The 18,430-nt window shown below is 40.9% G+C and overlaps 2 protein-coding genes across 2 annotated transcripts; one reads left to right on the top strand and one right to left on the bottom strand.

The window, feature by feature from the left end:
- Positions 1-4,080: 4,080 nt before the first annotated feature.
- Positions 4,081-7,085, top strand: LOC113210989 (F-box/SPRY domain-containing protein 1). Its single transcript, XM_026429210.2, has 4 exons — positions 4,081-4,092; positions 4,290-5,027; positions 5,227-5,317; positions 5,397-7,085. Exons 1-4 carry the CDS (start codon positions 4,081-4,083, stop codon positions 5,492-5,494), a joined length of 939 nt encoding a protein of 312 aa, XP_026284995.2. The 3' UTR covers positions 5,495-7,085.
- Positions 7,086-7,209: 124 nt separating this feature from the next.
- On the bottom strand, positions 7,210-18,400 carry LOC113210988 (putative ATP-dependent RNA helicase TDRD12). Its single transcript, XM_052265924.1, has 32 exons — positions 18,333-18,400; positions 17,521-17,716; positions 17,329-17,421; positions 16,106-16,272; positions 15,815-16,032; positions 15,359-15,507; positions 15,051-15,146; positions 14,257-14,969; positions 13,048-13,183; positions 12,805-12,966; positions 12,558-12,713; positions 12,321-12,470; positions 11,937-12,192; positions 11,716-11,859; positions 11,486-11,600; positions 11,326-11,407; positions 11,049-11,177; positions 10,792-10,937; positions 10,542-10,706; positions 10,296-10,467; positions 10,026-10,217; positions 9,730-9,931; positions 9,504-9,651; positions 9,328-9,435; positions 9,110-9,248; positions 8,938-9,030; positions 8,667-8,845; positions 8,419-8,587; positions 7,997-8,343; positions 7,795-7,919; positions 7,589-7,714; positions 7,210-7,506 (listed from the first exon to the last, which is right to left on the bottom strand). Exons 2-32 carry the CDS (start codon positions 17,713-17,715, stop codon positions 7,364-7,366), a joined length of 5,415 nt encoding a protein of 1,804 aa, XP_052121884.1. The 5' UTR covers position 17,716; positions 18,333-18,400; the 3' UTR covers positions 7,210-7,363.
- Between the last annotated feature and the right edge of the window lie 30 nt (positions 18,401-18,430).

Raw genomic sequence — 18,430 nt, 5'->3', positions numbered from 1 at the left:
GTGTACTGCGGGTGGCCTACCCCGGGTCCCCCATGGCGCCTAGTGGGTACGCCTCCAGTGCATGCGTGTACTGCGGGTGGCCTACCCCGGGTCCCATGGCGCCTAGTAGGTATGCCTCCAGTGCATGCGTGTACTGTGGGGTGGCCTACCCCGGGTCCCGCAGGCGCCGAGCTCCCGTCACTTCGGATGGATGTGCGGAAAACGGACGTACTTTTTGCTGGTCGATCTCCGACCTCTTGCTATTCATCATGGAGACAGCTGAGGGACAGATCGCCTGATCTACAGTTTTGCACCAACACGGTGGGCCGTCGGCAACGTCGGGGTGAACGGGTAGCCCGCATGCAGGCGCGCAGGCGGGAAGCCTGCGGCCCCTGCGCAAAGAGCTTTGCCCCTGCGGCTCACCCGCGCTCCTCGGAGCCGTGAAGCCGTGAGGCGTGAGGCAACCCATTGTTGAAGGCGATAGGCAACCCGCCCGCCCGCCTGCATGCGGGCTACTGCTACTAGAGGGATATAGCTATCCGCTCCGGTGTTCAAGTTGGCATCTGAAAGTCGATCGCGGCATCGTTGTTCATGCGACCTCTCCCCCCTCACTATGTGCGTCTGTGCAGGGACCCTCGTTAAAGTTCAAGTCACCAATTTCGTGGAACAAGGTACGGTGGGAGGCGTCAGCAGGCGATACTGCTCCAGATGAAATGCGGGGCGGACACGGGCGCGCTTGGCGCAATGCAGGGTCGCGGGGGTCAAGCGCGGCGCGCCGCGCCTTCGACAAACAAACTAGGCGAAAGTTGTTTCCCTCCTGAGCTCGCCCGCGCCGCCGTCGAGGGGTACAGAACTTCATTTCCGGACAGGTCAACCACCTGCTGTATACACGGGCACTACGGGCGGGCGGGCGGGCGGGCACGCAGGCCGCTGACGGGAAAGAACAAAAAAGAAACTAAATGTACGGGGAGAGGGGCTGCGCCGGGCTCCGCCGGGCTCGCTGCCCCCGCCCGCCCCCGGGGCTCTCGGTGCCGCCCGCGATCAATAGACATACATAATGCCGCACAGTCTCGGCCTGGACGAGGGGCCCGAGGTGCGTGTCAGCAGCAGCGGCGCAAGCAGCAGCGCCACAGGTAGCACCCGCTACCCGCAGCAGCCAATGGAGACCGACGACGTCGCCGTGCTTTCACGTCGTCGTGCTCCGTCAAGATTACTTGTTCATGTCGTTGACCTCTTGATCATGATCAGTGCCATCCCGGATGGAACATATGGCGAGGGAAGACCTGCGTCCCGACGACGCAGAGGAGGGCCTGATAGGCTTAGTGTTCCATGATTGATTGGGAGTTTCAAATTCCCCTACATACCCATGACTTTCCCATAAGACCGAGTTCAAGCTATTCGCTTCAACTTCAAACTTCAAAAAGGGTTATTACGACCGCTTGTTCAACTGGACTGGAGCCACCCATCGTTTCTCAGCAACGTTTGTGCTTCACTTATTTTCTTCACCAATTTTCAGGATTTTCCGACATTGTGACCGCTTTTCCAGACTTGTAGTCCGAGAACCCTGGAGCTGACCCCTCCTGGCCTCGCGCCGCTGCGCACACATAGCGTGCCCACAGCGCCGGGCCGCGGGGGTGTCCGCAGCGTCAGCGGCACAACATTTGTGGACCGCCCCCACACCGCCTGGCCTGCGGCCTACTGGCTCGTCCGTACGCACCGCGACCAACACACACATGCACACACGCAGATACCGGCCGGGTGGTGGGTGGAAGGATGGGAGGGAGGGAGGGGGGGGGTAGAAAAACCGGCGGGAAAACGATTCAAAGGGAAGGAAGAAGGGGGAGGAGCCAGCCTCCTCTCTCTCCACCTCGGCGTCGAGCGCGCGCCGCGGGTGGGGGAGGGGAGGGGAGAGGCAGAGGGCAGAGGAGGAAGGAGGAACGTAACAGCAGCAGCTGGCGCGGCTCGCCACGGCGCGGCTGCCGACGTTTTCCCGCCATCCGCGGGGCGACCAGCCAGGGCAGCGGTTGGGCGTACGGCGGCCGAAGAGGAGAGTCCCGCGGCCACACGGCGTGGAGTGGCAGGAGGACCATGGCGGCGCGACGCGACGCAATCCGTTGCGATTCTGAGGAGGAAGGGCACGGGTGGGGCGGGCCCGCCGTGTATCGATGTTTGACAGGCGGCGGCGCGGGGCCGCGGGGGGCCGCGGGGCGGGCACGCGGCAGGGGCGGACCGGGCCGGGCCGGGCGGGGGCCACGACCACCACTAGGGCCCGCGGCGCGGCTCCAACCTGGGTCGGAGGTCGTTCACAGGACAGCAGCATGGCCCCATTCATTGGAGTAAGACCACAGCTGTGGGCTTTGCACAGTCCACGCGGGGCGCGGGGGGGCAGCTACTCAATGACGACGGGCCGATGGGGGTCTTCCAACGCCGATGACGGCGCCACAAACGACGGTGACCTTGCCGGCTCGATTCTCTCACAATATGAATGGCACGGGGGGGACCCCATAATGAAATTGTTCAAAGAGTGAGGAGGGCAATTATTGTTTCAATAAATTTACTTCGTTCCCAGTTGCAAATGCTATGGAAATAAAATGAGAACGGAGGCACCATTGAATCCAGACAATGAATGGCAAAGTAGAAACAGCAGCAGCAAACAGACCATTCCACTCACAAGACATGCATGAGAGCGAATACACACACATACGCAAGGGCTTCTAGTTATAATGCGATGTCTAAAAGTTCAAATGAACTTTACACAACAATCTTTGTTGGATCAAAGTTTCATCAGCATTTCAGTGACCGACATATTCAGTAAGGAGGGTGAAAACTATTCCAATGAAGAAGCTAGATGACCAAAGTAACCTACACTGAAAATTAAAATGTATTTCTAAATGGAGTGATTACTTACCTGGCCATCTTGTGATGGTGTCTTAAAGATAGCTCGCACACCAGGATTAGAAGCAGACACAACATTGCTGATCCCTTTGAGAGTAGAACCAGCAGCAAGTTTGATTACTTGAGGTTGTCCTCCTCCTCCTGCAAAATAAAAATATAAGATTAACTAAGTAGCTCAAATGAATGGCTCCAAGGTTTCAACATTCATCTTCCAAGATAACACCAAAAGAGTTTGGAAAAAATTATTGGAGACAAACACTCCAGATCAACATAACCCTATTTCAAAAACATATCATTTGAACAACCTATCAAAATTGACTCCTTAATTTTCCTAGAACACAAAACTATCAAGAATAAATTGCAGCTGTCTCCCCCACAATCAAAACAGAATAGATATGCAGAAGCAGAAGTGCAAATCTGAGTAACTCAAATCAAATGACTGAATAATGAATAACTTCAGTCACCTCACAGAAGCAGATTTTATTTTTTTAAATCCCAAATTGATGGTGACAAGTCCACAAAGATACCCAATTTTTTAATAACCGATGTACCGCGCACCTTGGAAGGGGTATTGATTAGAAACATATCAGCTATCGATAGTACTGAGGTCACACTTGCTGATGGCGATCAGAAACACGGCTTCAGCAGAGGGTACGGACCTTTGAGAGAAGTAAGAGAACTAAGGAAAAGACAAGTCTAAGAAGGAAAAATCCTGGAAGATATGATGTCGAAATAAAATAATGCGTTCTCTCGACGTGATTACATGACAGTGCCAAACCTAATACAAATTTTTACTTGAATTTTCGACTTAGACTCTGGTTCACGAAATTCGCCGATTAGAGGTTAGCGTCTGATATGAATTAAGTTTGGGTTTAAACGAGCAGATAGCGCCGATGTGGAGAAGACGATACGAACAAGCTCTGAAAGCTAAAATCTGTTCACTTCTTCATCAAAGTATTCTCTAGGAGAAGGTAAAAAATATTCCTTGTGGAAAACTCATCGTGGCAAGCTACACCTAGTCCCTCTGACATCACATGGAATACTTACCACGAATATAAAGATTGGCCGTATTTCCTGGCTGACTCATTTTGAATGATCTTGAACTTATTCCAGCGTGTTTCACACAGAACTACAAAATTCCTACAAAGAGAAAATCTTCACTCTTTTCGGCCCTTCGATTCGGGCACTTTTCGTCAACTGATCAAAATGGCGACCACGGCAGATGCACATTTCTAGCCTTGCGTTCCAATAAATACACTACGTATCTATCACATTTCATCAAATTGTATCATCCGAACGACAGTTTTAACGCCGCAAGGAAATAAACACGCGAAAAGCATTAAAATTCCCGCACAAATCGTCGCTCAAATCTTGTCTCTACTGCCCCAAAACACCTGAGATGAGCTTGGCGGCAGCACAATGCCTGCCAGCTGATTGGTCGCTGTCGATCACGTGGTCAAAACTCAGTTAGTAAACAAGGAACGGTGGACCGGAAGCACAACGAGAAATATTTTCGTTCGTGTTTTGTTTTGTTCCTTGTTTCAGCAGTTACCGGCAAAATGGTGGATGATGAAGACAACGGCATAGCTGGAATGCTTAAAGATCACATTCTTGAAGTTATATTTTCCTATTTAGACCTGCATGATTTAAGAAACTGTTCGCTAGTGTGTAAAAATTGGTATAGAATTCTAAATGACGAAAACAATGACGTGTGGAGGTTACATTGTGTCAACAAATTGGCCGAAGACGCAATGACATCCGATCTCCTGTCGTCTGTGCCAACTTACAAGGCGAAACTTAGGGGTTTTTATCACGCATGGAATCCCCACGACTGCTCAAGAAACATCTACATCAAACCCAATGGCTTTACGTTGCATAGAAACCCTGTCGCCCAGAGCACGGACGCTTCCCGAGGCAAAATAGGGTTTCGACATGGTCGTCATGCATGGGAAGTGATCTGGGAAGGACCTCTTGGCACTGTAGCTGTCATTGGAATTGCTACGAAGGAGGCTCCGCTCCAGTGCCACGGTTACGTGGCGCTTCTGGGCTCCGATGATCAAAGTTGGGGATGGAACCTGGTCGACAACCATCTCCTGCACAATGGAAACTCCCAGGGGAATTATCCCCTACTCAATAATGCTCCTAAATATCAGGTGTGTTTGTCAACATAACCTCGCTTAACCGATCGTCCTTTATCGTCGTCGCTCATCACTTAATGCTTCTTGCCTTGTCAATAGTAGTTCCAGCGTTAATGTCTCTTTTCTTTTTTATTTCAAGGGTTTTCTGATTTTCTTAAGATTACTTTTAAGGAATGAGTAATATAGAAGCTAAAATTTACATTTCCTTTTGCAGGTTGGTGAACGGATAAGAGTTATTTTAGATTGTGAAGACAACACACTATCATTTGAAAAAAATTATGAGTTTTTAGGAGTTGCATTTAGAGGTAACTGATGCTGACAATATCATGGTCACAGTGACTTTAACCTGTGGACACTTTTTAATATTATTTTAACCTCCTCCAGGTCTTCCAGTACAGCAGCCTTTGTATCCAGCTGTATCGGCTGTCTATGGAAATACAGAAGTATCAATGGTTTACCTAGGTCCACCTATGGATGGTTAGGAGTAAATGCAAATAGTATTGTCCTCCTTCTAAAAAATTCTTATCATTGCTGAACAACACCCTTTGTTTGTTTTCTGACAGCATTTTAAATGTTTTAGTTTTGTTCAACTGTTTGGTCAATCATGACCAATTATCCTCTTTTTAATAGATTAATTATTGGGTCCTAAAACAAATTAGCTTTTAGTTTTCAAAAGGCATGTTTGTCTTTATGATGTAGTCCTTTAGTCTCAGTCTGTATTTCTTTTAATCTAGTCCAATTTCGGAGAGCAGGGTGTGGAACAGTTATTTTCAAGTCGTCAATATTACCCATTTTACCATGGTGCACTATCAAATAGTACCTCACTTATTGTTCATTGTTTTTTATTTTAAAGTCATATATTTATACATTGTCATAAATTCACATCAACCTCATGGCATTCAGCAAGACATCAGTGTTCCAGTACCCATGCTCTTTCAATACATTCCCATTCAAATACTTAACTATTTGTTATTTGGACTTGTGATATAAATTTGGATTATGATAATCCAAAATGCACCCTTCTCCATTTTTTCTAAACTGAAGAAAAGAGTGCTTGTAATCATTTTATATTGAGTAGAGCAGTGCAAGAGATACCGCATAAGTATATTCTTCCTAGTCAGTTATACATTTAACACAGTTACTGTGAGAAGCACGTAGCATGTTTTTGAAAAGCACTTGCTTCTGGTAATTTTAATGCTACAGTAATAGACTATTATTTACAACTGAGGTTTGAGATGAGTTTTTCTTGTTCTCAATGAGAATAAGGACTCACATCAAACTTCTGTTTCTGGAGACTGATGCTAGAACTCATGTATAATTATAAATGTACATCTAATTTTGATCATGTTCTCTCTGTATAGCTAAATAAGATGTTGGCAAGGACAAACTTAAAGTTGACCAAATAGTTTATTGATCCCTTAAGTTAATTTTAGTATGTGATCTCATTTTTCAATTTGCATTGTCCATAACAATTATTTTTAAATGCACTGTTTACCAAATGGCGCATGACTACTCCTTACCAATAAGTTTGGTAAGGCTATTATTATTCAATGTTAGTCATTTAATGAATTGAGTATTGATGTATTATCAGAGCACAAATTGTCAGGCAAATCTGTAGAACTTGGAGGTTTATGCCCTCTTTTACCCTTCCAAGTATCCAGGGCTATTGTAGCACCTGACATCATTTTTATGTCATTCTGCTTATGCAAGCAAATGTTTTAGTGGTTTTGAGTTGTGCGGGTCGGGTTTCATCCAGAGTTCACAGGTGCTTATCTGTTGTACCTAGTAGGTACTTATGTTCTCCATGCTTGAATGAAGAATATTCTAGTCACCTTGTGTAAAGGTATTCTCAGTAATGGATCTCAACTGTGTGTAAACAATGTACTGGAGTTTGTTGGAAACCTTTTTGATTCCTCCAAACTTTTTTTTCCTCTTGTTTCAAATGTACTTGTTTTAATTTGTAACGCTTGATTAGCAATATGTGAGTGCTCTGTTGCATAACAAATTTTGTGTACAGTGTAAGTGCACATATTTTTACTGCTTTGGTGGTGTTAAATATATTATCATTGTTAAGATAGCTAGTTTTTAAACCCCCAATATTTCCCTTAACACCCAAATCAAATCACCCAATTAACTCTGAGCTAATTTTCAACATACATTCAACTATACATATTGCAATGAACAATGTTTCAAAAGGTTATTACTGGTGAAAAGTTTATTAGTTCAGTGATTAAAAATGAAGCATTCAGAAAATAAAATATACAAATGTTGATAACTAAAAACAAAGAAAATGTCTTAAAAAATTCATTAGTAGCCTTGGAATTATACTGATCATTCTTCATGTCTATTACTTAAAACATCTCATCAGAGTCTCCCTGCTCATGCTCATAATTACTGTCTTCACTACTTGAACCAAGGTCTGGTTTAGTCGCAGTTCCTTTCATTTGTTTGGACAGACGCTTTCTTCTCATTTTAAGAGGGAGCTTTCTAATCTCTAAACCGATTAAGAGAAAAACATGTGTAGGCGTGATACATTTCTAGCAGAGTAACCGAACATAGAGAAGAGAGATACTTACCCTTGTTGATAGTACCAAGAGAAACCTCACAGTCAGAATCACTGCTGGCATCAGCAGTTGCCTCGAGGTCACGAGAGACCCAAGGCAATCGGCGTTGAGAGGCAAAAGGCCTTCCCCAATCCATTCCTTAAAGTGTATATGATGAAAAAAAAATCATTTCATAATTCAAGATTTTTAAAACGGATAGCTTTCAAACTGATAGTTACCGCTGTGTGCCTTTTTCATTTTCACCTCAACTGTAAATCCTTTAACAGAGGATTTTACATTACTTGGTAAAATAGTACCACGCAATTTTTGGTCCAAAAGATAGTGGCGACCTCCTACTGTTGTGCTACATGATGAAAGGGTTAATTAAGAAACAGAAATATATAGTGTTTTATAGAGCAGGACTAGGGTAGAATATTTTACCAAAACTGAATGGTGTCATAAGTCCAGTGTAAAAAGTATTTTTCAACACCAGTAATGCAAATTTTAATCCAAACATAGTAGAGGTCTTCAAGCCACTTCGTTCTCGGGGGCCGAGCATTACACAAAACTGGCAACTTGCATCGACCAACAAAGTTCCCTTCCTCTTCCCAATCTGACAAATTACCATCTTCTTGCATTTGGTTCATTTCTTGATTGATTGATTCATAATTTATTTCATTGTTTACAGGACTGAGACTTTTGGTAACAGCTTGATTAGATTTATTAATTAGAGCACCTTGAGCATCTTCATATGCCTTTCTAAGGGGTGCACTTTTCTCCAAAAATTGCTGGAAAGAGAAGAAAAACAGGTTAATAAGAGGATGAAATATACTTGATCAAATCACTCATAATTTCTTGCATACCTCAAGGCCTTCTAGTTCAAACTCTTCAAAACCTTTCATCACTTCATCATCATCATCTTCATCATCATCATCATCATAAAAATGACTTATATCTTCATCTTGAAATTCCAAGTCATTTACATCCAGTTTATCATTTTCATTCAAAGCCAATTCAGAACCTGACTCATTCCTATTAGATTAAAATTAAAAAAAAAAGTAAGAAAAAAAAAAATGATCTAGGCTAAAACAGACAGTATCATGGAGTGTACCTTTGAGAGAACAATCTTTGGTCTATTTGGAAATTCAGATATTTCAATTCATCAGCACATTTTTCAACACCCTCTAGTTTCAATAAATCCTCATTGAGAATTGACTGAGTAACAGGGTCAATAAGAGCGACTACAAAGTGCTTCCCTCCTGTTGTTTTTCCTGATTTATGATTACACACCTAATAACAGAAAACATAACAGGAAAACTAATAGAAAAGCAACAAGAATTAACTGTGGCTACTGCTACCTTACTGAGATCCCTTCAATGTACCTGTGCAAAAAGTTCCTTAGCACCATCATCTGTAATATCATAGAGCAAATCGCAGCTGATTGAAGATATACCAGCCAGACTGCATTCAATTGCCTGTTAATAGATGAGTAACAATAAAGTTGAGTTGAAATAAAATCATTGAAAGTCTTCTATTATGTACTTCATTATCTACCTGAAATGGTAATTTTGTAATAGCCCACTCCGGTATACTCTTTAATTCCTCAAGAGACACAGTACTGTCATCACCATAGTCAACATAAAACACTGATGCAGTGTTATCATTTATTGACAACATTTTTGCTCTCTGCCATCTACATTAATAAAAATAGGGTTAAATAAGGTAAGTTATGAGTAAGTAGAGTAAGTATGGATCAACAATGGATAACCTACTTCTGCTCGTATTTGGCCAGGCAAATATCTCCTGGTGTCAGAGACAAAACCTCTTCCTCTTTTCTTTTAGAGGTATCCTTATTAATCTCATCAATTAAATTTGTTAACCTGAAAAAATAAGTAACTTGAAACTCTGTAACTTCATAGCAAGTGATCCTTAATCATGGGTGACCTACAATGGTTTGAATTTGGTCCTTTGAACATAGAAAAGAGTGACGCCCTCAACAACCTCAGCACAAATAAATTCAACTTCCTCTGATGTCTCACTTTCAAGGAAAGCCCAGTTTGGTTTCAGATGTGGCTTACAAACATTTCTTGACACATCTGTGTACAAACATTAATAGCAATCAAGGCATGCATTTAAAATACATATTTCAACAACAATATATGTTGGATACTTACCTTGAACAAGAAGTGGTTTAGGTATTTCTTTACCACATAAGGCAAATAGTTTAGGTAAATGATTTAAGTTTTCAATGGCATGACCTTTTTCCAAAAGGCTTCTTTTGATGTTTTGTCGAACAACTGTGGTCCCTGTGTTGGGTAACCATTCACAAACACCGACTGGGTCAAGCCACAATGAGCCAGTCATGCTTAATACAACCTAAAACATAAGAACTGTGAATAGAGTACCAACCACATGGGTGGAAAGGAGTAAAGATAATTATATTTTGAGACATTAAGTCAAAAGCCCCTACCTGTCCTTGGACAAATGTAGGACTATCCTCAGGGGAATCCTCAACAAACTTGATACACTTCTTGACGAAAGACGTTGCATCGCGGTCGTAGCCATCGTCGCGATCCGCAGGCAGTAAACCACACAAAAACACATCAACAATTTCTGCAGGGAGCACTTTCAGTTCCTCAGGGAGGGCATACAGACAGTAAACCTGAAGCAAAATAATCATGTCTATACTCCTCAAACATATTGTGTCTTAACACTAGTACTTGCTTCTTTCTCTGCATACTTTTATGTCCTTTTGCTCCCCTTCATCAAGAAATTTTACTTGGACGACAGAAGGGTGGTTATTTTTATCCTTTTCCAGCACTTCTAAAACTTGAACGCGGTGGAACAAGTTTTCAATAGTTTCCATTGCATACACATCACCAACCGCAACCTTATCACTATCAATTAATTTCCTGATTCAGAAAGCACTAATAAGTATGTTTGAAAGTTTGAAGAAAGATACATTATATGACAGCCCAACACAAACCTATTTTCGGGTTTTGAAAAATGATTGAACATCTTAAAAGCAATCTTAGTGTATTGTGAATTCCAGATTTCTGTTCTCTTGTCAGGCCTAATGAGTTCCTCCAACCGCACGGAAAAATGACCAGCACTGCGCACTTTACTCACTAGCACTTTAACAAGACCATCTCTAAAAAAAAAAAAATGAATAAAAAAAGTGACAGAAGGAGATAGATCAAGTAAATTAGATTTAACTTGAAGACGTTTGTACATACCCTGGCAGGATATTAGAAGAGTCCAATTCTGGTATGAAAACATGCCTACTTGGGCAATTGCTCTTTGTGCAATCTCCAAACATTTTTAGATTCAAACAGAATATTTTATTAATTTTCTTCATCTTCTCTCTCTCTTTCCTGACATTCTAAAAACAGATTAAAAAAAATATGTAAAAATTATCTTAACAGCTCCCAAAATTGCACATAACACTTAGGTCAACAAAATAATCATCTAAACCGTTGCGACCTTTACACACCTCAGCAAGTTCCATAATATCTTTGGGTATATTGTCTGAAATTCTTTGCATCAGTTGAACAATTACTGGCATTTGTTCTGCATTTGACTCATCAAGAATTAACTGTATTGAAGGAGATCGTACTTGAGTCTGGAACAGAGAAAATATGGATTTGATATTAGATCCTCATCAGGGAATGCTGAAATTAGATGAATTTACTTTTGATCTTAGTTGTAAAATACTCTCATTTTGAAGAGAAAATCAAAAACCATACACTCCTCTTTTTGATGTAACATACCTTTCTCTCAAAAATATTGGGTAAATTAAGATGAATTGAGGATAAACGTTTTACAAAAAGAGATCTATCTTCAGATGGAAAGCTGAAATTTTGGGGGGCAGATATTAGGATAGCGTAATAGTAAATGAATACTGGTAACAGTAAATGTGAACAACATTACCTAAAATTAACCACACACATTGCATCGTGTATTTTCAGATCTATAAACTCACTATCAGTGCACAACAGGGTATAATGTTGTCCCTCTTTACTTGATTTCCAAGGTAACATTATAGCTACATTAAAGAAATTCATTATTAATTGGAAACCTCTAGAACATTGCCTAAATGGATACAGCCACAAAAATGAAATAATGAGTACAAAAGAGACAAGATACAATTATCCACATACCATTTAACTGCTGTAATGACAGGTTTGGTCGTGATACTAAAACATCCAAACATTCATTTCTCAAGAAGGCCTCCAAAGTATCAATTTCATCCTCCTGGCAAAACACAACCACCTTGTTTAAGCCCGCAACATTCTTCAAAATCTCTGCAAAGAATAACTCGTGCGTGACCAATCAAAACTTTCACAATATTATGCAATACAGAATGACATAAAATGCTTACGTAAAAGTTTTGTAATTTTAGAGCGAGTTAAATGAAATGCTACTTCAGGTTTTCCATAAACACAGGCTTCGAAACAGTCATTAATGCACAGCAAAGGATTTCCCCGCAAGTGCTTAGAATAAGAAGGAAAATGAGGCTCCCACTTCTCACTTGATACAATGATCTGAATAGGATCACTCTCATCATTTCCATTTTTAGCATTTTTCATTGTTCTTGACTCTTGTTCAGCTACCACCAAAGCTTGAATCTCTTTCATCTGTAAATTTTTTAATATTTGTACTGGCCAGATTTAAAGAGAAACAAACTAAACGTTTTAGACCCAACCACACCATATCAAGCTGTAGGTTTCTCATGTGACAGAAAATAAACTAAGCCAGTGATTACCTCATTCAGAAATTTGGTCATTAAAATGTCTGCTTGATCAAGGACATAGTGACACAAACGTTTAAAATTTAGGGAAACTTCATGTTTGAGAATTCTGAGAAGGCAGGGAGGAGTTGTAACTAAGACTTCACAGCCATTGATTAACTTGAACTAAAACCAAAATAGATTACATTAGATGTTTTTACATTTTAAGCAGTTGAGCTTGGAAAGACTAGGTAGTTAGTTACCAGTACTTACAATTTTGTCAGCACCAATTGATTGGCCATGAGCTATTTGCACTCGCGGTGCTCTCTTTGCTCCATTTACAACTTTCACACATGATTCATATACTTCAACTGCAGCCTTACTTCCAGAGCAAAGAATTAGCAACAAAGGCCCGTTTCCTTTGGGAATCTGTTAAAGGGGAAGAAATGTATTTAATTCTTTATGTGACAAACTCAACAACAATTTTAACAATTTTAGCATAGAAGTGAATTATGCTCACCTCTGTATCAATCATGAAGTCCATTAAGGGAATGATGAAACTGAAAGTTTTACCAGTTTTTGATGGTGAAATCATTATGACATTTTGCCGTTGTTGGATTGCAGGCCACATATATTTTTCAAGAGTTAATATAGAATAGCACCACCCTCTGTCAATGAGCAGCTAAAAGATGATACCAAAGGAATTGCTTGTATATTATAACAGATACAAAAATGAAATAAATCGAAGTTTGAAGTGAATTACCTGCTCTACATGTGTAGAAAACTTCGACTTCAGTTGTTCGTAGGTCACCCAGGGAGAAGGTGGGAAACCACCATGTAGAAGAATGGATCTCGCAATGTAATCTATCAGTTGAGTGCTGTCGTCAAGCTTGGTGGCACTGTAAATACGTATGTGTAATGTTGTTTAAGAAGATCGAGTTTTATTTTCCTTGGTTAATAACAAAAGATTATAAGCTCTGAAGGATGCCTCCTCAATCATGGCTGTATTAATTGAGTGATTAAGATCTTGGAACAAATTAAGTCATAATGTCAAAAACTTTTATTCTTAATTATTAAAGAATATTACAATATTTCTCAGTTTCAGTTTAACATCTACTGACTGACTATAAACTTGTATTACTGACAAAGATCTGTCATGTCAATTGTAACGAGATAAAAAATAAATTGCTAACAAGGAAACATAATATTAATTCTTAATCATTTAAAACTGAAAACTTAGAGACATGATTAGGGAACAGAGGAAGTTCTGCTGACTCTTCTTCATGTAGTGGATGGATGAAGAGGCTTACAGCTCTTGCCGAAGCTTTGCCATTCCGCTGGAATGTGATGAACGCAATATTTCAGAGTGACACGATTTTATAACTAGGCAATAATTTAGAAAGAAAAAGTCGATTTCCCCACTATGACTAAACAAGTGTGGCTTTAATTCATCAATTGAGAACTGGATTTGAGGGTGCGTTTGAAGCTTTCTTCAAACTGTAGTACTCAAATGTCTAAAATATACCCAAAATCCCACATTTGCATCATGACCCATGCTAACACTTCCTCTGGTTTGGGCCTACCTACACCCGCAGACCAGGTTAATTATAGTCATTTCCACACAGGCCTACCATTAAAGGCCCACCCTATGATTTACAAAAGCCCCCAGATGAAAATTAAGCCCACCTAACTGAACTTTAGGATGCCTCAGAGGAAGATTACTTAAAACGGATTTTGGAGAGAGTCTCCAACAATGCAAATACCATCAAACACAGGAACCCAAGACCAAAGAAACTCCATTGATTTCAGTAATCCATCTACAGTGGTAACTGTGAGGAGTTCTTGCTTCAGCAGACAGGTATCTACATCCTTTACTTTACAGACCAAACCCAGCGTTCCACAGACACACAGCCCTGCATGCATGCGAAGTAGAAAATCATGAGCCAAGGAAGAAGATTGTACGAATGCTCACCTTAGAATTCGATCCCTTGCTGAAGATTGACTGGGTTGAATTTGTTTGATTTGATTGTTTTCACAGATTGACAACTGTACTTCTTTGACTTCAGATTGTGAATTCCTCTTCTTCCTCAAATTATTCATAATTTCTGCCTTACTGAGTCTATTTGGTTGTTGAATACTGACATCAGAGGAACTATCACATGAATTTCCGGCTGAATTAAGATGGCCATTAGTTTTGGTATGCATATAAGTTTCAGTCTTGTAATCGGAAGAGCTGGAATCTGAACTGCAGTCAGTTCTCATGTTGTTGAAATTGTTTTCTTCATAACTCATCTTCTTAGGTTCGCAACCTTTCGTTAACCCGTGAGTTAGATAGGAATCTGTTTTCCTGATTGATGATATTGATCTACCAGCGGGCACAAATCTTTCATCCAATTTTCTGGATATTGCAGGTAAAGGAATCTCTATAATTCCGTGGTCTTGAGTTGATTCTTTAGTTGCAACAATTCCCAAAAAATCAGGAGTATTCTGGTCTGGGATTGAATTTTTATTTTGAACAACTACATTAGAATCCAGAGAATTCTGGTCTGCATTGGTGTTTTCCATTTGTTCAACTCTACAGGGATCTGGAGATTTCCCCTTTAATTTTGATAGCAGTAAAGCAGCGCGGGTTTGTTTGGGGGTTGATTTCATATCATTTTCACTTTGAGAAACAGTTGGGTGATCCTGGTAACAACATCAAACACATCTTTGTAAATCACTGTTGCTAAGCCCAAAAAGTTAAATCAATAATAACAATAGAAATACCTTGGGTCCTTCAGAAGTTGATGATTCCTCAGGTGATACTCCAGATATATTAAAATCCACTGATTTTTTCAACATTTTTTGCTGTTTCAAAACCTCCTGGAAAATAAGAATCCAAAATTGTAAAAACCACAGTGTATTGAAGATTAGTTAAAAGGAATAAAAGCAATCATAATGAGGCAAATGTTGACATTTTTCTCAACAAACCAATCATGCTGATCAAAAACAATATTAAATTAGATTATACAGAAAATGCTAAGAAAACAAGTCACTCTCTTGCATATACTAGCATGTAGATAGATATTACATACACCTATGGTCTGTTTCCGACTCATTGAATCTGAAGGCAGGGACGTCACTGGGGAGGGAGCACAACTAGAAGACGAGGAGTCATTCCATGGCACCATTCTGGGAGAGTGTCTAATCCCTTCTAGATTTGATCTTCGTTCGTCTTGAAGTCCTAAATATACACAGATAAGAGAGAAAATTTAAGAGTTCAACCAAAACTAAACTATTGCAGATGGAATCAAAAATTTTATTTTATTTATAAAACAGGGGGGCCATTTCCTGGTATAAAAAATGCCCTCATTTCCGGATTTTCTTGGGCCTAAAATTTTAACTTTTGATATGTCCTGGATTTTTTCCCCAGCCATTGGACCATTGTAAGGCATATTTCCAGACTTTTCCCAACAAAGTACCAAAAGCTTAATTCAGGATGTCTTAAATTTCACGTAGAGTGGCCACCCTGTTTGATTAAACAAACTTACGTTTCTCAAAGTGTTTACTGCTTCTCTGTGCATGTCCATTTTGGATCAATAGATCACTCAGACTCTCAGTTTTGTTATCAATCTCAATCAATAAATCACCAAAATGAGTTTGGTCAATTGCAGGATGGTCTGCGTTTTCAACAAACCATGCACGTGACTGACTCTTAAGGATTTCATTCACAAAATTTTCGGCACGGGTAGTCCAAGCCAAAGATATTCTGAAACTCACACCAGTAAGAAAACACGAAATACATTTAATAATGAACTTAAGGGTCTAACAATCATACTTACTCCGGGTTCATTGCATCAACAGCAGAAGATATTCCTAAGTTAACAGGAACAACACCCTCCAAAACAATGTTCATTGCCTGAGGAGGCAATTCATCACAATTGAACGGTAGGTTGCAAATGCGCTCTGCTTTAAAGCGCACCGTGTGTCCACGGTCTATCATGTGCACCTGGAAAAACAAGATAGAACACTTTTCAAAATAGCTTTGAACAATAAAAACAAGCAGGCCCGCCCTTCCGCCAAACGGAGTTGCCAGCTCCACTTCGCTGCGCCGGCAACTCCGTTCGGCAGGGGCCGGGCCTGCTTGGCCTGCCGGCGGCCTTCGGCCCGACCATTTCAGTCTCGCGATTTACTGAAGTGCATAATCAAATAAATAATGTGACCGGTCGGTAAATCACTTTGCATATTTGAGTAAACTAAAGCGTGCGCCGGGGGGCCTGCGGCCCTAGAAATTTGCTCCTTGGACATGACAAGAGACTGTAACGGGGCAACACCGTGACTACACCCCACCCTTCTGCTTTGCTTAACAATTACAAAAAAAATGAACCCGCGCAGTTTTTACATTGTATATTGTTTGTCAAACAGTCCTAAAACTTGACTTTTTGCCATTGTTTTCAATATATCCACCTCTAGGGCCGAAACAGTGAAAGATACGGCAAATCCGAGGGGAGTTCCTGATTCAGAATGTGTTATTTGGGGGGGTACTTCCTCTGACATTTTACGATTGGACGCCTCCTTGTACGTCTTTATGTGCAACGTGGTCATTTTCGCCGTATTTTCGTCGAAAAAGCACTCTGGCGCCCAAACGGTGCAAGATAGAGACAAACGGACAAAATTTTCGCCCGAAACCCTCTGCATTCCCAAGTTACCCATTAGGAGACCATGAAAAATAAATTATTTTCCTACTTTTTGGACCAACTCTTATTTCTTTGTTACCCCCTTTTACCCCTTTAGGGATGATTGTCAGGATTTGCACCAGGCGTTTCGTTGTCCAGAAGTGACCCATAAGATACCCTGAAATTTGCAGACCTCTAGCTCATCACCTTCCTCTTACACGGACGACAGACAGACGGACACGAGAGCGGATGCATGAGCTCGCTTTAATGCTTTTTCAAAAGCAGAAGGGCGGGCTAAAAAGGGCCAATATGAAAAACCACCAAAAACAAAAACAAGGCTTAAAAGAGATAATAGATGATGCAGTACATGTGGTAATGAGTATTCATACCTCGTACTTAGGCCCATTAATCAATGACAATTTCTCCTTTATCCTTCCCCTTGTCCACTTCCTCGGGTCTTCCGGACACTGAACAGCTACCATCTGAAAATGATTGAAGTGATGTTGATGTCAACGCTTCTCATTGATTAATTTACATGATTAATTCAAATCTATGTTTTGAAAATAACAAATTACGCTTACCTGTCCTGGATCTCTGAAGGATGTAGTTTCTTTCTTCTTAACAACTTCAATGGCTATTTTAGATTCAAGGTCCTTCAGAGTCTTTCTTTCCAAAGACATTCCATCCCAGATAGCTTCTGTGCACCATGCTGAAGATGGTGATCGAAATACGTGTATAACCACAGGGGTATGAGGTGGCTGTGTATTGGAAGCCATGCTACAATAAGTAGATTAAAAAAAAAAAAACAGGTAATAAAATAAAAACCTTATAACTTGATGACTTTGATTTCAAGGTCATAAGAATAGAATAAAAATATTGAAATTTAATAAACTAAAATTAAACTATGATTAGAGGGAAGGACAAGCTACCAAATGCAAAACAAGGATGACAACAAATTTGACACAACATCATCAGATTATCTCTGGAAGAATCAGCTCTTCGAGACCTCTTTGAACCTTCTTCATTGAAAAGACAAAAGTTTCGAGCAATGTCGAGTTACATTCCGAGGCAGAGCAAAAGTTTCTTCGATTTCATTAACATAAATGCAACTGTGTGTAAGAACAGATAAAAAATACAGAATCCTAAAAAAATTGACTGAATAATACAGCGAGGATACATCAACTCAAGTCTCCATCAATGAAGAACTTGAACTTTAACCAAACCAAAGTTAAGCAAAACAATGGTCATAGACTTAAGAGGTTATGGTGCAGAGCCTAAGCATGCTTCCACACACACTTTACAAACCGCTTTTCGTAATAGTTACAGACAATCGACAATCGCGATTAAATGAAGTGACTCATGTCACACAAAAAAACAAGCACAGCGTATGTACCTGACACTCACCTTCAACGGACCAACAACCGGCACAACACACCACCAAAACACTACTGACTGACCTCTCGTGCTCGTGCTGCGGGCGGGCGGGGGGCG

This window comes from Frankliniella occidentalis, unplaced genomic scaffold (assembly GCF_000697945.3).
Source record: "Frankliniella occidentalis isolate FOCC.00 unplaced genomic scaffold, Focc_3.1 Scaffold32, whole genome shotgun sequence".
Lineage (NCBI taxonomy): Eukaryota > Metazoa > Arthropoda > Insecta > Thysanoptera > Thripidae > Frankliniella > Frankliniella occidentalis.
Note: the sequence above shows the minus strand (reverse complement) of the source record. Positions and strands in the feature narration are given on the sequence as shown.